The sequence below is a fragment of the Podarcis gaigeae genome (assembly GCF_964106915.1).
Source record: "Podarcis gaigeae genome assembly, chromosome: 9".
NCBI lineage: Eukaryota > Metazoa > Chordata > Lepidosauria > Squamata > Lacertidae > Podarcis > Podarcis gaigeae.
In genome coordinates this window covers 22,310,425-22,330,511 of record NC_139685.1, presented here as the reverse complement: position 1 = coordinate 22,330,511, position 20,087 = coordinate 22,310,425, and the positions used below count along the sequence as shown (strand labels likewise).

The window sequence follows — 20,087 nt, the reverse complement described above, 5'->3', positions numbered from 1 at the left end:
GGGGTGCAGCCACGATGGCAACCTACCGGGATCGTGCTGCCGGGGGCGGTGCGCTCCCCCCGCACTCCTCTTCCTCCGCCAGTGTAGGCAGCCACCCGAGCCAAGGAAATAAGTAACTATACTTTGGTACCTCAGGTTAAGAACGTTCTGGAGGTCCGTTCTTAACCTGAAACTGTTCTTAACCTGAGGTATCACTTTAACTAATGGGGCATCCCGCTGTCGCCGTGCGATTTCTGTTCTCATCCTGAAGCAAAGATCTTAACCCGAGGTCCTATTTCTGGGTTAGCGGAGTCTGTAACCTGAAGCGTATGTAACCTGAAGCATCTGTAACCCGAGGTACCACTGTACAACCTAGAGAAGACATCTGAAGGCAGCGCTGCATAGGAAAGTTTTTTTAATGTTTAATGTTTTATTACAGTGGTACCTCGGGTTACATACGCTTCAGGTTACAGATGCTTCAGGTTACAGACTCCGCTAACCCAGAAATGGTACCTCGGGTTAAGAACTTTGCTTCAGGGTGAGAACAGAAATCGTGCTCTGGCGGCGTGGTGGCAGCAGGAGGCCCCATTAGCTAAAGTGGTGCTTCAGGTTAAGAACAGTTTTAGGTTAAGAACGGACCTCCGGAACAAAGTACTTAACCCGAGGTACCACTGTATGTTGTTATATATGTTGGGAGCTGCCCAGAGTGGCTGGGGAAACCTAGTCAGGTGGGTGGGGTAATACTACTACTACTACTACTACTACTACTACTACTAATAATAATAGTTATTGTATTAGACATTTGTTGGAGGGTATGGGGTAGACTGTGCATTTAAGGTACAAATCAATGACAGAGTGAAGGCTGGCCCTTCTGTTAGGCAAAATTTGCACCAATGGAGATCAACTTTCCTTTCTGTGTCACTGGGTCACCGCAGAAGAACGCAGTAAGTGTCTGTCGGAAGCAGCCGCAGAGGCCACTGGTGTCAACTGGCCATGGCAGTCGCCGTGGTGAGAAGTGGCCCTTTGTCCTCCCCATTCGCTGCGCCGTGTCCAGCAAAACGTTTAAAAATGGCCGGAGATATGGGGAGAAGAAGAGAGGAGGCAGTGGCAGGGATGAAGGCATTGTGCAATCCCTGTTACCTTTTGGATGTGTGGGTCAGATCTGGGCTGATAGATCACCACAGAAAGAGATAAAAGCATCCTAGAGCAAAACATACATCAGAAGGCTTAGTTTGGTCAGAATCAAGTATACACGTCCAAACCTAATGCTGAATACATTGCTTCTGGTAAATGAGCCACAATAGCTGCTAGAGGGCAGTGAAAATTTATGTCCCTGGCTTTTTAGAGCAATATACCCTCGTACTGTCTGAAATCAAAGAGGCTCATTGGTTGGCAGATGTGAAATAGGTAAAGGTAAAGGTACCCCTGCCCGTACGGGCCAGTCTTGACAGACTCTGGGGTTGTGCGCCCATCTCACTTAAGAGGCCAGGGGCCAGCGCTGTCTGGAGACACTTCCGGGTCACGTGGCCAGCGTGACATCGCTGCTCTGGCGAGCCAGAGCCACACACGGAAACGCCGTTTACCTTCCCGCTAGAAAGCAGTCCCTATTTATCTACTTGCACCCGAGGGTGCTTGCGAACTGCTAGGTTGGCAGGCGCTGGGACCGAGCAACGGGAGCGCACCCCGCTGCGGGGATTCGAACTGCCGACCTTTCGATCAGCAAGCCCTAGGCACTGAGGCTTTAACCCACAGCGCCACCCGCGTCCCTTCAGATATGAAATATCGTGGCATTATTTTCAGCTCTCCTACTGCTCCTTAGAGATAGGAAAGGTAAGAGTGAAATAATGTCCATGTTTAGGGCTGAGTTGGTACACTTATGTGATGTTTGGTTGAGGCAAAAATGCACCATGAAGGAGCATGCAAAGGGGAAAAAAATGTTTCATTTTTCTTCTACAGGTATCATCAGTTCTGGAATATGGGCGCATAGTGATTTACACAACCAGCCTTCGGGTGGTTAGAACAACCTTTGAGCGGTGTGAGCTGGTTCGGAAGATCTTCCAAAACCATCGAGTGAAATTTGAAGAGAAAAACATTGCACTGAATGGTGATTATGGGAAAGAACTGGACGAGAGGTGCAGGAAAGTAGGTGAAATCCCATCGCTACCAGTTGTGTTTATTGAAGGCCAGTATCTTGGGGTAAGTACCATATGCTTGAATACCATCTCCCTACGATGCACATTTTACTCAATAAGCATGAGAAATAATCAGGAATGCATGTATAAAAACAAGACACAAATCTTCACCATTGTTTGAGTTTCTCTAAAATACAGTATCAAAAGGAAAGGAATACAAAGAACGCGAATCGATATATAGCAGTCATAATGAATTCAAGCAGAGAGACTTAACAAAACATGTCTAGAATAATGTGTAGACAAGATAAGAATGAAATAATTCTATTTCAGAAGTGTTTTGCATAATAAAACCCAATGGCTCTTCTTCAGTGGCCCAACCATACCTAGAGAGAATTGGCTGTCCTCCTGTGTCCATTAGAGCAATTACTTATTGTGAAGTCTTCAATAAACCGTTGCTATACATCATGCTGATTTCAATCATTCTTGTTCGGAAAAGATGAACCGTAAGTCCTCTAGATGTTTTCGTAATTTCTGGCCATCAATTAGCTGCTGAGCTCAGATCAAGGTGCTGGTTCTGTTGCACAAAGCCCTATACATTAGGGCGGGGTGATAATTGGTTTTCAACATTGTGATATATACTGATATATCACGATGTCTGAAATAAGGATGGAGCTATGTAGAGGCATTGGCTGGATTCATGGCTTTTCCCATACAGTGATTTTGGCACAACACACACACACACACACCATGATTTGTGATATATTGCCAGGTCAAAAAATTATGAAACTGATATCACTATATGGACTTTAAACCAGTTTTTGATTATCGCCCAGACCTACAATGCATCTTGGGACCCAGATACCTAAAAGGTATTGTGGCGTTCGTATGGAGCCCCCGGTCATCTCATGGACTATTGACCCGTACACCACTAATCCGCTGCCACCAACCAGGTCCTCCCTGGTAAAATCACTTCAGTCTCAGTCAGGTTCTCAGGTAAATAAAAAAGAGTGTATTTTATTTCAGACGCAAACAAACTTTGACGGCATTCCAAACGTTGTTACTCTCTACTTTCTTAGTCTTATTTTCCCCTCTCTATCTCTTCTACTTCCTCTCACTAAAGAACCCACTGCCCTGTTTCTCTATTTCCAACTGTCTGCCAACTGCTTTTCCAACTGCCTTTCCCAACCAGCCAACCCACTAAAATCCACCAACTACCCACCAACATCTCTAACAAACCTCGGGCTAAGCCCTTTTATACACATGTAGGCTCCGCCGCAGTGGGACGCAGGTGGCGCTGTGGGTTAAAGCCTCAGCGCCTAGGACTTGCCGATCGAAAGGTCGGCGGTTCGAATCCCTGCGGCGGGGTGCGCTCCCGCTGCTCGGTCCCAGCGCCTGCCAACCTAGCAGTTCGAAAGCACCTCCGGGTGCAAGTAGATAAATAGGGACCGCTTACCAGCGGGAAGGTAAACGGCGTTTCCGTGTGCGGCTCTGGCTCGCCAGATGCAGCTTTGTCACACTGGCCACGTGACCCGGAAGTGTCTCCGGACAGTGCTGGCCCCTGGCCTCTTAAGTGAGATGGGCGCACAACCCCAGAGTCTGTCAAGACTGGCCCGTACAGGCAGGGGTACCTTTACCTTTACCTTAGGCTCCGCCTCCAGCTTTCCTATTGGTCTACATTTTTAACCCTTTCTTTTCCCCCTGTACAGACAGGCTCTAAACGAACGGGCAAACGCCACAGGTATCTCTTATATACCCAGTCAATCACTGCCCTCTTCAGGAGAGAAGCTCCTGCAGATGCCATCTCTTCAAGGGGTCTGTTCTATACAATATAGGAATCAAGTGTTTAGTATGTTTCTCCTCCTCCTCAAGAGTCCTGCCCCATGATGTGTTTCCTGAGCATGAACAGAAAGCTCCTGTCTTGGGACTCTTTTGGACTCTTGGCGCCCTTCCCAGGAAAAGGGATGAAAAGCCTTGTGTTCAGCGTGTCCAAGATGTGTTACAACCAGAGTGAGATAAGAGTCAGTTCTCAGACTTGCTTTGACAGAGCCTATTCATTAGCTTTTTGAAGCCTTCTGGTACTGATAAAAGAATAACATTTTGCCTATGCATCTTGTGAGAAAGCAGAGGAAAACTTTAGCCGTGGATTTTTAGAAGAGAGAAAGGAATTTTGGACAGTTTTGAGGCCTGGTTGGGGGGGGGTGACTTCGGGCCTAGGTGGGGTCACTTGTCCTCACCTCCTTCATTCGAGGAGTCGGGGGCATTGGGCAGGGCCCCAGCTGGCTCCAGCCACCGGCCGGCAGCCAGGCAAACACCAGTTCTCAGAACCTGGCTTGAGAGCAGTACATGTGAAAAGGATCTAGGAGTCTTGGTTGACCACAAACTTGACATGAGCCAACAGTGTGATGCAGCAGCTAAAAAAGCCAACGCAATTCTGGGCTGCATCAATAGGAGTATAGCATCTAGATTAAGGGAAGTAATAGTGCCACTGTATTCTGCTCTGGTCAGACCTCACCTGGAGTACTGTGCCCAGTTCTGGGCACCACAGTTCAAGAAGGACACTGACAAACTGGAACGTGTCCAGAGGAGGGCAACCAAAATGGTCAAAGGCCTGGAAACGATGCCTTATGAGGAACGGCTAAGGGAGCTGGGCATGTTTAGCCTGGAGAAGAGGAGGTTAAGGGGTGATATGATAGCCATGTTCAAATATATAAAACGATGTCACATAGAGGAGGGAGAAAGGTTGTTTTCTGCTGCTCCAGAGAAGTGGACACGGAGCAATGGATCCAAACTACAAGAAAGAAGATTCCACCTAAACATTAGGAAGAACTTCCTGACAGTAAGAGCTGTTCGACAGTGGAATTTGCTGCCAAGGAGTGTGGTGGAGTCTCCTTCTTTGGAGGTCTTTAAGCAGAGGCTTGACAACCATATGTCAGGAGTGCTCTGATGGTGTTTCCTGCTTGGCAGGGGGTTGGACTCGATGGCCCTTGTGGTCTCTTCCAACTCTATGATTCTATGATTCTAGAACAGCATCAATCAGTGACACGAGCCTCCGATACGTTCAGAAGCTGTGCACACTCTTATCAGCAGAGTGAATAAATCCTCACAACGGAAGTGGCGGACAGAAGCACATGTCAGCATTATTTACAAGTGTTTATCCAACATCAGGAACAAAGGAAAAACATGTCTGCTTCCCTTCGTGTCCAGCAAACAGCAGTATACAAACGGAAGTTCCCAGCAAGCCTGTGCTGGAAGTAAACAGGCCTGTGACACACAAGAGTCATACCTGTTCCTTTTAAGGTGGAACGGAACTATATCCTAACACTGCCTTCTCTGACCAGTAACCAGAAATGACTCAGTAGCCAGGAGGTCAAGTCAGGATCCCCATGGCAGGATCTGCTATTGCCACTACGTGGCATGGCAGAAAGACGCATGAAAATAAACAGGCAGGTTTCAGACATCGTAATAACTCATTAGGTGGTTTGTTTGGGTTTTTTGCAGCAGCACTGGGCATCAGCTTGGGGGATGAGAGAGAGAGAGAGAGAGAGAGAGAGAGAGAGAGAGGGCAGTTGTTTGAGTCCTGGCACTTAGCCATCGGTAGAGGCAGATTTAAGAGTTTGGGTTCAGAGCCGGGGAGGGGGGACACAAGGAATGCCACAACCATTATTTAGAATGGAGCATGAGAGGTGGTGAATGCCAAATTTTGGCATCACACATGGTGCTGCTGGAATTTGAGACCTCAAGGTCCGCCACTGGGACGTCACTTAAAAGCCCACGCAAAAGGATGCGTTTCTCAAATGCTATGTTAGTGAAAACTCTTAAATCAGGTTCCCTAAACATCTGCAGAAGTCTTTCCCAACCTGGTGCCCTCCAGAACTTTTGGACTACAACTCCCATCAGCCTCAGCCAGCAGTCTGGCACCAGGTTGGAGAGCCTGATCTACATCATGGATCAGATCTCTAAATTCAGTATCGTCTGGTGGTTTTTAAAAATAAAAAATTATAAATGCTACCTACCTTGACTTTAGAGTCTAGGTTCAGTACAGGAGGTTTTTTTTTTTTGAAGGGGACTAACTGAGAATGTCAAAATTCTATCATGCATCAAGGCCAACAAAATGCCATGTACGTACGTGATGTCAAAGGCTGTAGTCTGTACCATCAGAGGGAAGGGGCGTACGCTAGCCAAACCAACTCCTCCTCCTTCTTAACTTCACCACTGCCCCCAAGTGGATACCTTAATTTCTCTCTTGTTTCCACCACTAAACAGCCTATTAACCTTCTAGATTTTCACCGGCTCAACCTATGCTGGCATTTAGGCACAGGGTAAATAACAAGGCGTCTGACCAATTTTCTGCTAAGCAAGCCGTTAGACCCAAGTCTTTATTTTTCCTGCAATTTCTGTCAAATCGGTCCTCCAGCCTCGTGTTCCAAGTCCTGGCGATGTTTTCTAAGCAGCACAGCTTGCCACCGTCACTAATGCTTGAAATGTCAGTGAGTTGCTTCTGAATGGGAGTCGGTGCAGTGGCCACAGAAATTTGCCACTTTCTGTCTGCAGCAAAACCCTACCTCAGCTACCGAATGTGCGCTGAGAGGTCCGGGCTCCACAGATGGCATTCTCCTCAGTTCCATGCTATTACTCACTGTCAAACTCTTCCCACCTACGCCCATCATTTTGACATCGCCTGACCTGTATGAGAGCTGCCAGAATTTTCTGCACTTTCTAGGCCAAGCCAAGGAACTTTTTGATGCAGGTTTTGCATGACAAGACAGTTTGCTTTTTAGGCTGCCACATCAGTTTGGAAGAAAAGCTGCCTACTTAAACTGCAATTATGTTTGTCAGCCTACTTAAGGGCTTCTTAAGGCAGCAACTTACACAGTTTTTGAGTTATGCCATTTTAGGAAAAAGAACTAATTTGACTGTTTGAGCAAACTCATAAGAGCTAAAAAGAGAGAGATAAATGCATCCAAATTTACCAATACACCAAGCAAGGGTGTATTGATTTGTATCTTTCAGTTTGTCTTCCAAGCCACTTTGTGGTCTCATTCTGGCTCTTTTCTGTTATAGTGCCCAGCTGAGTTCTCTAAGGCTTTTCAGTGTTTCAGCCCTTTTCTTCTCTTGCCTTTCTTCTTTTCTTCAGGTTTCTGGCTTCATCTTTCCAACTCTTCCACTTACTTTTGAATAACTGCCTTATTTTCTAACTCAAGTTGTATAAAACTTCTTCCCTCCCAATCAGAAGGAGAGTGGAGTCATGACTAAGATTACCGTATTTTTCGCTCCATAAGACACACCCGACCATAAGACGCACCTAGTTTTTAGAAGAGGAAAACAAGAAAAAAATATATATTCTGAACAAAACAGTGGATGTATGATTTTTGTGGTTCATGCTGTGGCCACAAACATGATTTGTGATTTGACGGTGAGTTTGGGGTAGCTCAATGCAAAAATCCTGAGAATCCATGTGGATCCGTGCTTTGTAACCAGGTTTTTGCCCCATTGTGACCCCACGAAACAGTGGATGCGTGGTTTTTTTGGTGCAGGCTGTAGCCATGGACATGCTATGTGATCTGATGGTGAATTTGGGGTGATCCTCCCAGGCAGCCTCCTTTATCGCTAGTGTGCCTTATCTCCCTCCAGATCGCTTGTCAATCAGCTGCTTCCTTTCAACACCCCCTTCCCTCTTGTTTGCCAGCGTCTTTTCCTTAGCTGGAGCAGTTTTTTGCTCCTCCTTTTCTTTTAATTTCTCTCCTCATTGCTTTAATCTTCCTGTCTCCTCTCCTTGCAAGTTCACTGTCTTTACGTCCCCCCCCCCCCCGGCAGCCTCCTTTACCCGCAGCCTTATCTCCCTCCTGATTGCTTGCTGATCAGCGGCTTTGTTTCATTTTTTTTAATGAATATTTATTAGCATTTTCAAAAACCACACAAAAAACAAAAATAGACAAAAAATAACAAAAATACAAAAATCCAAAACTTAAAAACAATTAAAAACACATAAAATTTCAATTACTTATTTTCTTTTAACTTGTTTCTCAGACCTCCTCACACCTCCCCTTCTTGTATTCCAATTTAAATTATCAGCTCAGCAAGTCCTTAACTTATTTCTCCACTTTAACTTAATAATTTATTCTAACATGTTGTTATTTTACTTTTCTTCTTTCTTCCATTTCCTCAATTTATTTTGCAAACCTTATTTTCATTTAATTTAGACCATTTTAAAAACCAGTTTTGACTTATCCAAACTTCAACATCAATACTTATACCTCATTATTCATTCTTAAATATTTTTCCTAAAGTCGACCAAAATTTCCCTTCCACGACTTTCCCAATTTCCGTACAAATAGCAGAACCAAATAAAAACAGAACAAATTATAATTATATACCCTTTGGATTCCCAGGCTCCACCCACCCTTTTCCCGGTTTCAGTCCCCAACAAATGTCCATCAGTCTCAATATACTGTTTAGCCTGGAGATCTCACATCCGAGGCTCTTAATTCTTTCTCAATTCCTCTCTGCCGGTCTTTTTGATTGTCCTTAATGTTAAACCCCAAATCTCGGAGAGGCTCCGGCCCAACAGGATCCATGTTTCTTCCAGCCAGACCTCCATATTTAAAAATAAAGCCCATGGGGTACTCCAAATCTTGTTTCATACTCCTTTCAAGTCCAAATGTCCCCAGAGCTCCAACTTCCACCTTAATCAAATTTATAATCCTTCGGTCTTCAGATCTCCACATAAGGGGATCTCTCAGTTCTCCACTCTCCAATTCAGGCCAGACTTTCCACATCAGATTTTTATTTTCCTTTCTTGCCATCATGTCAGGCCTCAAAGTACAACTCTCCTTTAACATCTGCAAAATTACAACTCCTCCTTCCTTTTCTTCAGGGGCAACATATGTCTCCTTCTTCATATTCTCAAAACTCTCAAGTTTCTCTATTTGTCCAATTGAATAGGCTTCCTGTTTCAAATCCTTATCAGATTCAACAATGTTATTTACTGTTAAGTCCAGAGTTGTAACATTTGTAGCCAAAACATCGATTTGGCCTTGTAACTTTCCCAAGAGAACAAATACTCTGTCCAATTCAGCCTGGATTTTCCCTCCTCCAGCCATTCCTGTAATGTCACTAAACCCCTCTAGGGGGATTTTAGTTCCTTAGTATTCCTTTCAGCTCAAGTCCAAAAATCAAGTTATTTTGTGTCAGCCCTTCCTTATTTTCAACAAATTGTAACAAATATAACCAGCAGAAGCAACAAAAGCAAGGTTCTCTTTTTCCGTCTTGACAGCTAACTTGACAGCTGCCAAACTCTTCAGTATTTCATCAACAGGCTCTCTCACGGGACGCTCCCGGGTCCGGGGTGTGTGTGTGTGTGAAACTTCAGCTCCCAAAATTAATCTTTTATCCTCCAGTAAGAATTCTTGTAATGTCAAACCGTGAAGTTAAAGTCTTTTACAAAAAAGCAAGAAAAAATTCTCTCGACCTTAGCTAGCAGGTCCTTTGCTTTAAGTTCCTAATTCAGCAATTTTTTCCTTTAAAGTTCCAATTTCCGTACTACTCACGGGTTGTTGCTTTAGAGTCCAATTGTTCAAAGGAAAAAGTCAGCGCTCTCCGACAATGGCTTGCGGCTTCACTCCGCAGAAGAAGCAGTACTCTCAGCACCGCGCCGTACCCCGTCCCCGTTCCGAAGCCTTTAAAAAAGGCTCCTTTGCAGATTGGGGGGGGGGGCACAAATGGTGCCTGCCAAGTCACCACGCTCACAGGCTTCCGCGCCTGTGATTTTTAAGGGTCCCCGCATCGCTGCAGCGGCAAGACCCGATCCTGCAGAGCCGATTCCCTCCGGAGCTCGGGCAATTTGTCTCCAGGGACCACGCCTGGGCAATTTGTCTCCAGGGACCACGCATCCGCTCCATAAGATGCACAGACATTTCCCCTTACTTTTTAGGAAGAAAAAAATGCGTCTTATGGAGCGAAAAATACGGTAATTTCTCCTCAATGGGCAGTTGCCTATAGGACTCCCTTCACCTGCATAAGGCTGCCCATGAACTGAGATCAACTTCAGAGCCCCTGCTTTATGCCCACGGTTAAGATAAAATAGGTGGGCAGCAGGTGCTCTCAGTTTTTGTTGGAAGGGGGCCAGGCCCCCTGAATGTTGAAGGGACAGAGCAGGCTGAGTATGGAGTTGAGTGCAGGGCCGCTTTAGTGGCTGGATCCTCCAGAGTGCTAGGCCTCCTCCAAATGATATGATGTCATGCTTGCATCACAGGTGTGATGTCACAGGTGTGTGATGTGCGCTGGATCCCCTCAATCTTTGGGGAACTTGGTGCCTCTGGTTATTAGGCACAAGGGGGGGGGGGCTTTTATATGGGAGCATGCGCCACCTCCATGGAACCCATTATCCGAGGAGATATATTGGTGATTTGAATTCAGGTCATTTTTTTTTCTTGATGGTTTTATGCAGCAGCTGCTGCTGCTCACATTACATTTTAACTGAGCTATAATGATGTGGTTTCATTTGCCATCAATGTGTTGTGCTTTAAATAGTGTTTTAATCTTATCTGCTTTTACAATTGTTTTGTGTATTGTAAACAGCCTTCTGAGAGTATATGCTCTGAAAGGCAGCCCAAAAATACTCCAATAAACACACACACACAGAGACTTTGGGCGATACTTTTTAAAAGCCAATGAAATTTTTTTTATGAGCCTTAAGGTAGTTCATGGAAGAGTTTTATTTTCTCTGCTTGAAAACCTGTATGCTGAGCATGATATAATTTTAGTTCTTTTGGACTGCTGGGGAAACAGCTCAATGTACTGCAGCTGATCTTATCAGAGTGTCATGAAATGAATGCCATCTATTTATTTACAGAAGCACATTGGGGTCAATAGCAGAACATATAATCTAGTCTTTCAGAAGTATTTTCATCGCCTGGTAGAATATTGTTGGAATAAATTTAGCAAGCCTATTTTATTCTCAAAGCCATAAGGAGTGTGATAATATATGGATTATTTTAAAAAATGTGTTCTTTAGTTTTAGCCTTTATCAGGTTTGTTTTGTTATGCAGTATCCTTTTTGTTACATAAGGCTCCTTGAATATATTGAAGAAATATGACCCATATGTTTATAGACAAATTATTATAAAAGATGAAAATGAAAAAAATCACCCTGTGTTTCCTTACATTTTTAGCAGCAGCTGATCAATAAATCTGTCCTATTAACCCAGTTCATGCCCTTTAACAGGAAGGAAAATAGCTTTCACTTGTGAGAAACCACAACATCCTGACTTGACTTGGCAAAATTGTGTGGAACTGATTTGAAACAAAACAAAATTATCCATACCTGTGTGGAACACAGGTATGAAACTCCTGTTGTGAAGACCTTTTCAAAAATCAAATGGGGCACTTGAAAGAATCTTATGTACAAATACATGTAGGGTAAAGGTAAAGGACCCCTGGACGGTTAAGTCCAGTCAAAGGCGACTATGGGGTTGTGGCGTTCATCTCAATTTCAGGCCGAGGGAGCCGGCATTTGTCCACAGACAGCATTCCGGGTCATGTTGTGGCCAGCATAACTAAACCTCTTCTGGTGCAACAGGACACCGTGATGGAAACCAGAGCACACAGAAACGTTGTTTACCTTCCCACCACAGCAATACCTATTTATCTACTTGCACTGGCAAGCTTTCCAACTGCCAGGTTGGCAGGAGCTGGGACAGAGCAACGGGAGCTCACCCCGTCATGGGGATTCAAACCGCCAACCTTCTGCTCAGCAAGCCCAAGAGGCTCAGTAGGACCACAGTTTAGAGACCACAGTCTCACAGAGCAGCTAGTGTGTGAATTACAAGTAGGACAGTCAGGCTTGCTGCAATTCCTTCAGTCCCAGGAGCCTCAAAAAAAGAATGCAGGAATCACTGCTATCATGTATAATCAGATACGGTTGTTCACCTTCTACCTCATCCGAGTGAGAACCTAACAGAGCAACCCAAAGTCCAACACCCTCATCTGCGGCACTGGGATGGGTTTGGATGCAGTGGAGAGGCTCCTCCATGTTGACTCCACCAGACTCTTGACAGTGGAGGCCCCAATGTGGATGTCTCTGCTGCGCCATTCATAGTGTCATTCAGGATGTTTCCTGGGGTAAGGAAGGAGTGGAGCTCTGGGTCCTAAATGGGTCAAGTTGCTGGTCACGGATTTGAGGCAGGCCTCTTTGCTGTGCCCACTTGGCACCTGAAAACATGGGATAAAACTGCTTATTAAAGGTAAAGGTAAAGGTAAAGGGACCCCTGACCATTAGGTCCAGTCGTGACCGACTCTGGGGTTGCGCACTCATCTTGCTCTATAGGCCGAGTGAGCCGGTGTACAGCTTCCTGGTCATGTGGCAAGCATGACTATGCCGCTTCTGGCAAACCAGAGCAGCGCACGGAAACGCCGTTTACCTTCCCGCCGGAGCGGTACCTATTCATCTACTTGCACTTGACGTGCTTTCAAACTGCTAGGTTGGCAGGAGCAGGGACTGAGCAATGGGAGCTCACCCCATCATGGGGATTCGAACCGCCGACTTACTGATCGGCAAGTCCTAGGCTCTGTGGTTTTAACCCACAGCGCCACCCACATCCCCAAACTGCTTATTACCCCATCTTATATGCTAGGGATAAGGAACATGTGCTTTTCCAGATGTTGTTGGACTCCAACCTCCATCAGCCCCTGTCAGAATAGCTAGTGATCAGGGATGATGGGAGCTGTATTCTAGCAACCTCTGGAGAGAAGAGTGTACATATTTACTGAGGTTGCAAGTCAGTTGAATTGCAAAGGGGGGGGGGACCGAAAGATGCCCTTTCCTTTTAACAATGAATAGTGGTTTCTGTTTAATTAAATTGTACGCTTTCTAATACTTCCTGCTGTATCCCCCAAAGACACTTGTTTTAAGGGTTTGCCATCGATACATTTTATCAATTAATTAGTAAGTTGAAAGGCAAAAGATTCATCAACTATGTTCTTCAAATGTGGTGGACAGCCTTATTGAGTCCACATCCAAGTAAAGATAAATCATCTCGTGGCATTAGCTTGCCTCTGTCCATGTTGTTAAGTGCACTTTAGTGTGTCTGTAACGTTTCTATTGGCCAAGGGCTGCTTATATCTGAAAACGAATCATGCCCTCTGCTGGGATAACGATGAAGCATACATAATGAAACTATTTCGACTAGAAGGTTACGTAAAAAGGAGCCTGGGCGCTTCTCATTTCCAGGTTTTGAAAGGTATTGAGAAAGGGGTGGGGGAGCCCTGACAAGGGCCGAGTGATTATAAACTTACAACCTGCCTGCCTATACGAGTAGGTATTTTATTTTAAGGCTGTTTAGAAACACCAAACAGCTCCTGTACCCGTCCTTATGATGAAGCAGGTCTATGCAAACAAAGCAGAACCCTGGGCCATCCCAACAAGACAGCCCGCTCTCATTTCCCCTGAAATCACAAAGATCATAACTCAAAGCACTAAACAAAGCAAGCAAGTTGCCAAATAGGCACGACCCGCTGACCACACTGCTTGCATAAAGCAGGTTGGTAAATCTAGCAGTCACCTTAAATGTATGGTTACCAGATTTTTTTTCAAAGAATCCGGGGGCACTTATTTTTTTTGAAAAGAGAAAATAAGTTATTTTCTTTAAATTTTTTTTTTTAAATGAAGAAGTAATATCTTCTCTTCTGTGGTCTGCTCTGTCGCACGGCCTTCCTCTGGGCCCTGGCCTGCTTTCTTGGAGCGCTAACCACTGTGGAGTAGGTTCAGGTCGGGCCTGGGCTCGGCCACGTGTCCTTGCCCTCCCGGTGCTCTCCTACCTCTCTTCCTCTCTTCCTCAGTCCTCTTTCTCTCTCTTCCTTCTCCTTCTTCTCTCCTCCTTCTCCCTGCATTGGCTCCGGGGTTTTTACTGGCCCCGGAATGCCACTGGGCAGCCGCTTCCAGCTTGATTTGGGTTGTGGGTGTGGGTGTGTCAGTGGTTCCCCCAGTTGACGCGCCGGGCGTTCCCAGTTCCCCCTCGGGACTGGCAGCGGCAGTGGCAGCAGCAGTCTCAGCAGCCCAGAGCCAGCCTGGTAGTACAGTTGGCTCTGGCTGGCTTCAGGAGCTGCCCACTTCCGTGGCATCTGCCATTTTGCCTCTCCAGAAGTCTCCATATGATGTGTCTTGTACCATTTAACCAATCATGCAACATTCATCCCCTACTATATAATCTACAACACTTAAAATATAAATCCGGGGACATTAAATGAAATCCGGGGACGGATTTTGTCCGGGGACAAATTTGTAAATCCGGGGATTGTCCCCAGGAAATGGGGACATTGGGTAACCATACCTTAAAGGCCCCAGCTTTATAAGAACTGCTGATAAAATTACAGTCGTACCTTGGAAGTCAAAAGGAATCTGTTCCGGAAGTCCGTTCGACTTCCAAAACATGCGGAAACCAAAGCGTGGCTTCTTATTGGCTGCAGGAAGCTCACTTGTGGGTTTACAGCGTTCAGGAGCCAAAATGTCCGAGTGCCAAGGCATTTGGGATCCAATGTACGACTGTATGGGAAAGGAGTGGGAAACTGGATCCAGCCAGTAGGTGTTTTTGAAACCACACAGTCACCTGACATCAATCGCTTGATGTCACTGTGACACCGGATGAAGCATTTCCCTTTATCCATGCAGTTTGAAATCAAACAGTGCAGGCAAAGGAAACAGACTTTGTAGCCACCACTGACCAGCTAACTGCGCAGGTGGGAATGGTTTGAGGTAAAGGGTCTCATGAACCCAATTAGGAGCCCAAGGGTCAGAGGATCTCCATCTCTGGTATAGGAGGAATCTATTGTATATTAAATGTCTCCTATGAACACCACAGAAAGGAAGTTGCAGGTGGCATTTGAGTACCAGAGAAATTTCGTCACTGAAATGCGTGTAGTATTGCATTTTTTTGTTTCTTCTGCAGAAATGTACTTTTCTTTTGTTGTGGTAAACACTTTAAATTGTTTAAAAAGTATTAAATCACAAGGCTTCATATAGCTACATAAAAAAAGGCATGCTGTTATTTGCTGCACTTCTAAATGCATCATCTTTATGTGGGATGTAAACACAGGAGCGGTCAATGACAACATTCCTAGAGTGTACATGTTAGAACATGGGGAGGGGTGTCTGTCTAGTAAGCAGGTAAACTTCCTGGGGAGGGACTTCCTCCGCATGTGACCAGAGGTGGGTGTGGCCTCACCTGTGCAGGTAAATGATAAAAGCACAGGGCAGGCAGCCATCTCTCTCTCTCTCTGCCATCTTCCTTTGATGAGGAAACATCTAAGGATGCTCTCTTGGCTCCCAGCCAAGAGAGGAGATAAGGACTATCTTGCTACAAGATAGATTCTAAATGTATTTTACCTTTTTAAGCTGTCTGCCTTCTGGGATCATATTGTGAACAGAACGTGAGTAAACTCTTTTATACTTTTATAAAGACTGTGTTGTGTCTTGTATTTTAAGAGGGAACAAAAGGGGAAATTACCAGAGTAGTTATTATAGAGGTTCTAGCGAACCTGTGCACACGTTACCGTTGTGAACTAAAAGGGGAATGTTTATAAACTCTGCTGATATTTTGGGAACTTGTTAGCACAAGTTGGATAAGGATATAATTAGTCAATATATCCTCTCCTGCACCCCTGAACATTCCCACACTTTGTTCAAAATGCACATGTGGGGAAGTAATTCTCAAGCATTGGGGTGATGACTCTCTTGGGAGCAGACAGAACTGATGTTACGGAGAGCAGGGTTCCCTTCCCTTCCCTTCCCTTCCCTTCCCTTCCCTTCCCTTCCCATCCCATCCCATCCCATCCCATCCCAAGGAGTAGACTGTTTTCAGAGAAAAGTTCCCAGCCTCATTCTCACACACTCTCAATTTCAATAAAGCTTTTTGTGTGTGTGTGGGGGGGCTAGTCTCTTTAGGATCTTTACAACTTGAAAATGGCGGCAGCAGAAGAATGGCAGTTTCTCTAGACTATAGCAGTTAGAAACCTGAAGACCATGGAACTTGATCTGAACCCCTCTGCACTCTTGAAGTCACATACAGTACCCTAGCTCAGTGTAAAAGAATTGAACTACAGTCCTAGGGTGGATCTACACACAGGAAAAACCCCCACGATAAATAAGTCAAAAATTAAATCATTATAACAAAGGGGGGGGGGTTGAAACAACACTATGAAAAATCACATAGAATTTCTTTTACTCTCCAGCGCCATCTGGTGTTGTATGTTTATACCACAATCAAAATGCTGTTGTTTTTTACTAATGTAGCTGAGTCCCTAGACTGCTTCTGTATACATGTATCTGCTGCATCTGCAAGGGGTTGCATATCTTTTCTATGTATTCATTTGGGGAGTATAAGGTGAACTTGGAGACCTGACAGGTGCCCCAAGGCCCATTAAACACCAAGGGTGAGGCATCCACCACTGCTGATGTGCAATGGTGATGGGAGATCAAGGGGATATCAAAGTGATATACAGAAATTTGGGGGAGCTGGTGAAGAAGGCTGCAAGGGAAATGCCTATCTATGAGAAAAGAGTCCTGCAAAGAGATTGGTAAGTTAGGAACTGTCCAGACTAGGGCTAGAGACTTGGGTTTATCCAACTTTGGTTTGTTTTTGCTCCGACAGGGATATTTTGGCTTTCTGTAATTTGGGGGCATCACATTTCTTTCTAGCAATACCTAAGGAGGCTTCAAAGGGACCCCGGTTAACTTTTGGAGGCTGTTTGATAAGGAGCAGTCTGGTAAACAAATGGAAGCTCAGTCCAGATCAGACTGAGGCACTGTTAGTGGGTGGTTCTCTAGACCAGATGGATGGGAGATCGCCTGCTCTTGATGCCAATACACTACCTCTGAAGGAGTAGGTACGTAGCTTGGGGGTCCTCCTGGATCCTTTGCTGTTGCTTGAGGCTCAGGTGGCCTCAGTGGCCTGGAGTGCCTTCTATCAACTTTGTCTGTTGGTCCAGCTGCACCCCTATCTGGACACAGACTAACTTTTGCCACCTATGCTCTGGTACCCTCTAGGCTAGATTACTGCAACACATTCTAGGTGGAACTGCCGATGAACAAAGTTCAGAAGCTTCAGCTGGTGCAGAATTCAGTGGCCAGGTTGCTCACCAGGGCAAGACTGCTTGAGCATATAATGCCAATCCTGCCCTGGCTGCCAATTAGTTTCCATGCCCAATTAAAAGTGCTGGTTTTGACCTATAAAACCTTAAATGGCTCAGGACTGCAATACCTCAAGGACCACCTCTCCCCATATGAACCTACCCAGACCCTGAGATCATCATCTGAGGCCCTTCTTTGTGTGCCCCTTCCACAAGAGGTCCAGAGGGTGGCAACACAAGGACAGGCCTTTTTTGTGGTGGCTTCCCCAGTTGTAGAATGCTCTCTCCAGGGAGGCTCGCCTGGCACCTTCATTACATATCTTTAGGTGCCAGGCAAAAACATTACTCTTCTCCCAGGCCTTTGGCTAATTAAACAATCTATGGCCTTTTAAATGAGGGTGCAGGAGTTGTTATTTGTCGCTTTGGGATTTTTGTTTGTTTGTTTTTATATTGTGAAGTGCCCTGTGATCTTTGGATGAAAGCTGGTATAGAAATCTAATAAACAAACAATCAAATTGACCCCTTATCGGAGGGCCCAAGATATGGGTACATTCCTTACACCTAGCAACCAGTATATGCAGGTATAATCCCTCCCTCCCCACCCCCTGAATAATGCACACATTAAATACAAATGCCCTGGTAGTGTTGCTCAGTTCCTCAACAGGTCCTCTCTGATTAGCAGAAAGAGCCAAAGGAAAGCTTTATGTCTTCTTTGGCAGTTTAATTTTCTTTACAGTAACCTTTTGTACTTTCAAGAAGAAAAACGAAGAACCTCTTCATTACTGCCTTGCTTCAGAGCTCAGAAATTCCCCACGGTCCTATGTACTCAACCTAAATTATTTTTATTATTCACGGCTGGATCTTGATTTTAGTGTCATAATGGTATTTTTCATCATCTTTCTTCCCCTGGCATCATATCCTCAACATGCTCCAGATGAATTCAAGCTGGAAATGCTTGAACAGTAGAAATACTGTTTTTCTCATGCTCGTTTAGGTGTATTCTCTGATGCACTATATGTATAAGAAATTGCCTCTTTGACATATTAACAAGGTGCCTTCCGTTTTTTATTTATAAGAAAGCATGTATTGCAAAAGAGGGGCTGGGAATTGCAGTGATCATGTAGTACAAGATATATGTGATACTGTTATGTACTGAAGTTCTCACTCTGGGCCAGCAGGGGGATACTGTAGATAGTTATGCAAATGAAGGATCGAAAGTGACGTTCAGTGATTGGATAGTTTTAGAAAGTTGCTACAGTAACGTTGTACTGGAGCTCTATATAAGCAGGCTGACTGAGCCCTTCAGCTCAGTTCTGTTCTGGCCTCTGAATAAACAAGAGCTGTTGAAGAAGAAGAAGAAGAAGAGTTTGGATTTGATATCCCGCCTTTCACTCCCTTTAAGGAGTCTCAAAGCGGCTAACATTCTCCTTTCCCTTCCTCCCCCACAACAAACACTCTGTGAGGTGAGTGGGGCTGAGAGACTTCAGAGAAGTGTGACTGGCCCAAAGTCACCCAGCAGCTGCATGTGGAGGAGCGGAGACACGAACCTGGTTCACCAGATTACGAGACTACCGCTCTTAACCACTACACCACACTGGCTCTCACTGTGTCGTCTGATATGTTCACCCACATAGAATCATAGAATCATAGAGTTGGAAGAGACCACAAGGGCCATCGAGTCCAACCCCCTGCCAAGCAACTTAACATGAGATACAATATGTAATAATCCTGTGTTCAGCAGCCAAAGCACACACAGGCCAGCTGAAAAAGTATGATGATATTGTGAATAAATTTCTTCCCCCCTTTTTTAAAAAAAGCATCTGTTTTCTAACTTTCAGCAAAATTGTCGAGACAAAAACTCCAACAAAGCTTTATTTCTCAGCCGTTACATTAACAAATTTTGTCTGTTTCCTTACAGGGTGCTGAGAAAATTTTGTCAATGAATGAATCAGGGGAACTGCAAGATCTCTTAACCAAAATTGAGGTAATTGATGAGGTTATAAAAGATTACACATTAAAATACCGTTCTCGTACATTAGTTACATACACAGTGTTCTGTGGTAAGCTCACAGAAGAATTATATTTTCTTTGTAAGGGAACATCAACATGAATGTCTCCAACCTTTTGCCCATTCTTCACTACAATTATCTGTTGGCCCTACACTTGTATTAATTCTGGAAAAATAAATTTAGGAACATGGCCATAGGAAGGTAATATGTGGTTCTGCCCCGAGTACATATAATTGATGCCCATGCCTATGGCACCCAACCTCTCCCAGCCTCTATTACACAAACTCAAAAGTGCCTCACATAGAGAACAGGGCAGCTCAGGCTAGAACTACATAGCGCCCCAAACAAAATGGCCGCCCCATATCTTCTTTTCATACTCTTCTCTGTCATGTGGCGAAGGCATAAAATTGTGCATCTTTGTTCCCATTGGGTCTGAACTGGTGGTGACAGACCAGGAATGGCTGACCTTTGGGTCAAACTGGTAGCTTAGTGAAGATGTTGACCCAGTGTGTGGCAGCTGTGAAAAAGTTGGATTCCATGCTAGGGATAATTAAAAGTTAAACCAGGGCCTTTTTAACACTGGCTCCGGCCTGGTGGAACGCTCTGCCTCATGAGACCAGGGCCCTGCGGGATCTGATTTCTTTCCACAGGGCCTGTAAGACAGAGTTGTTCCGCCTGGCCTTTGGCTTGGAGTCAATTTTATTCCCTCCCCCCCTTTCTTTTTTCCTTTCACCTCCTGTGATGAGGCTGCATTTTAATGTTTTAATTGTTTAATGTTGTATTTTAATCTTGTTTTTTAAGTTGTATTTCAATCAACTTGTTTTTATGATTGGTTGCTATCTGCCCT

General features: G+C 44.9%; 1 protein-coding gene across 1 annotated transcript in view; it reads left to right on the top strand.

Annotated features, from left to right (window-relative positions):
- Window positions 1-20,087, top strand: part of GRXCR1 (glutaredoxin and cysteine rich domain containing 1) — a 52,930-nt gene that overhangs the window by 30,733 nt on the left and 2,110 nt on the right. The window contains exons 3-4 of the mRNA XM_083755068.1: window positions 1,936-2,175; window positions 19,150-19,215. Coding sequence (XP_083611194.1) covers window positions 1,936-2,175; window positions 19,150-19,215 — 306 coding nt within the window. The remainder of the gene's footprint in view (window positions 1-1,935; window positions 2,176-19,149; window positions 19,216-20,087) is intronic.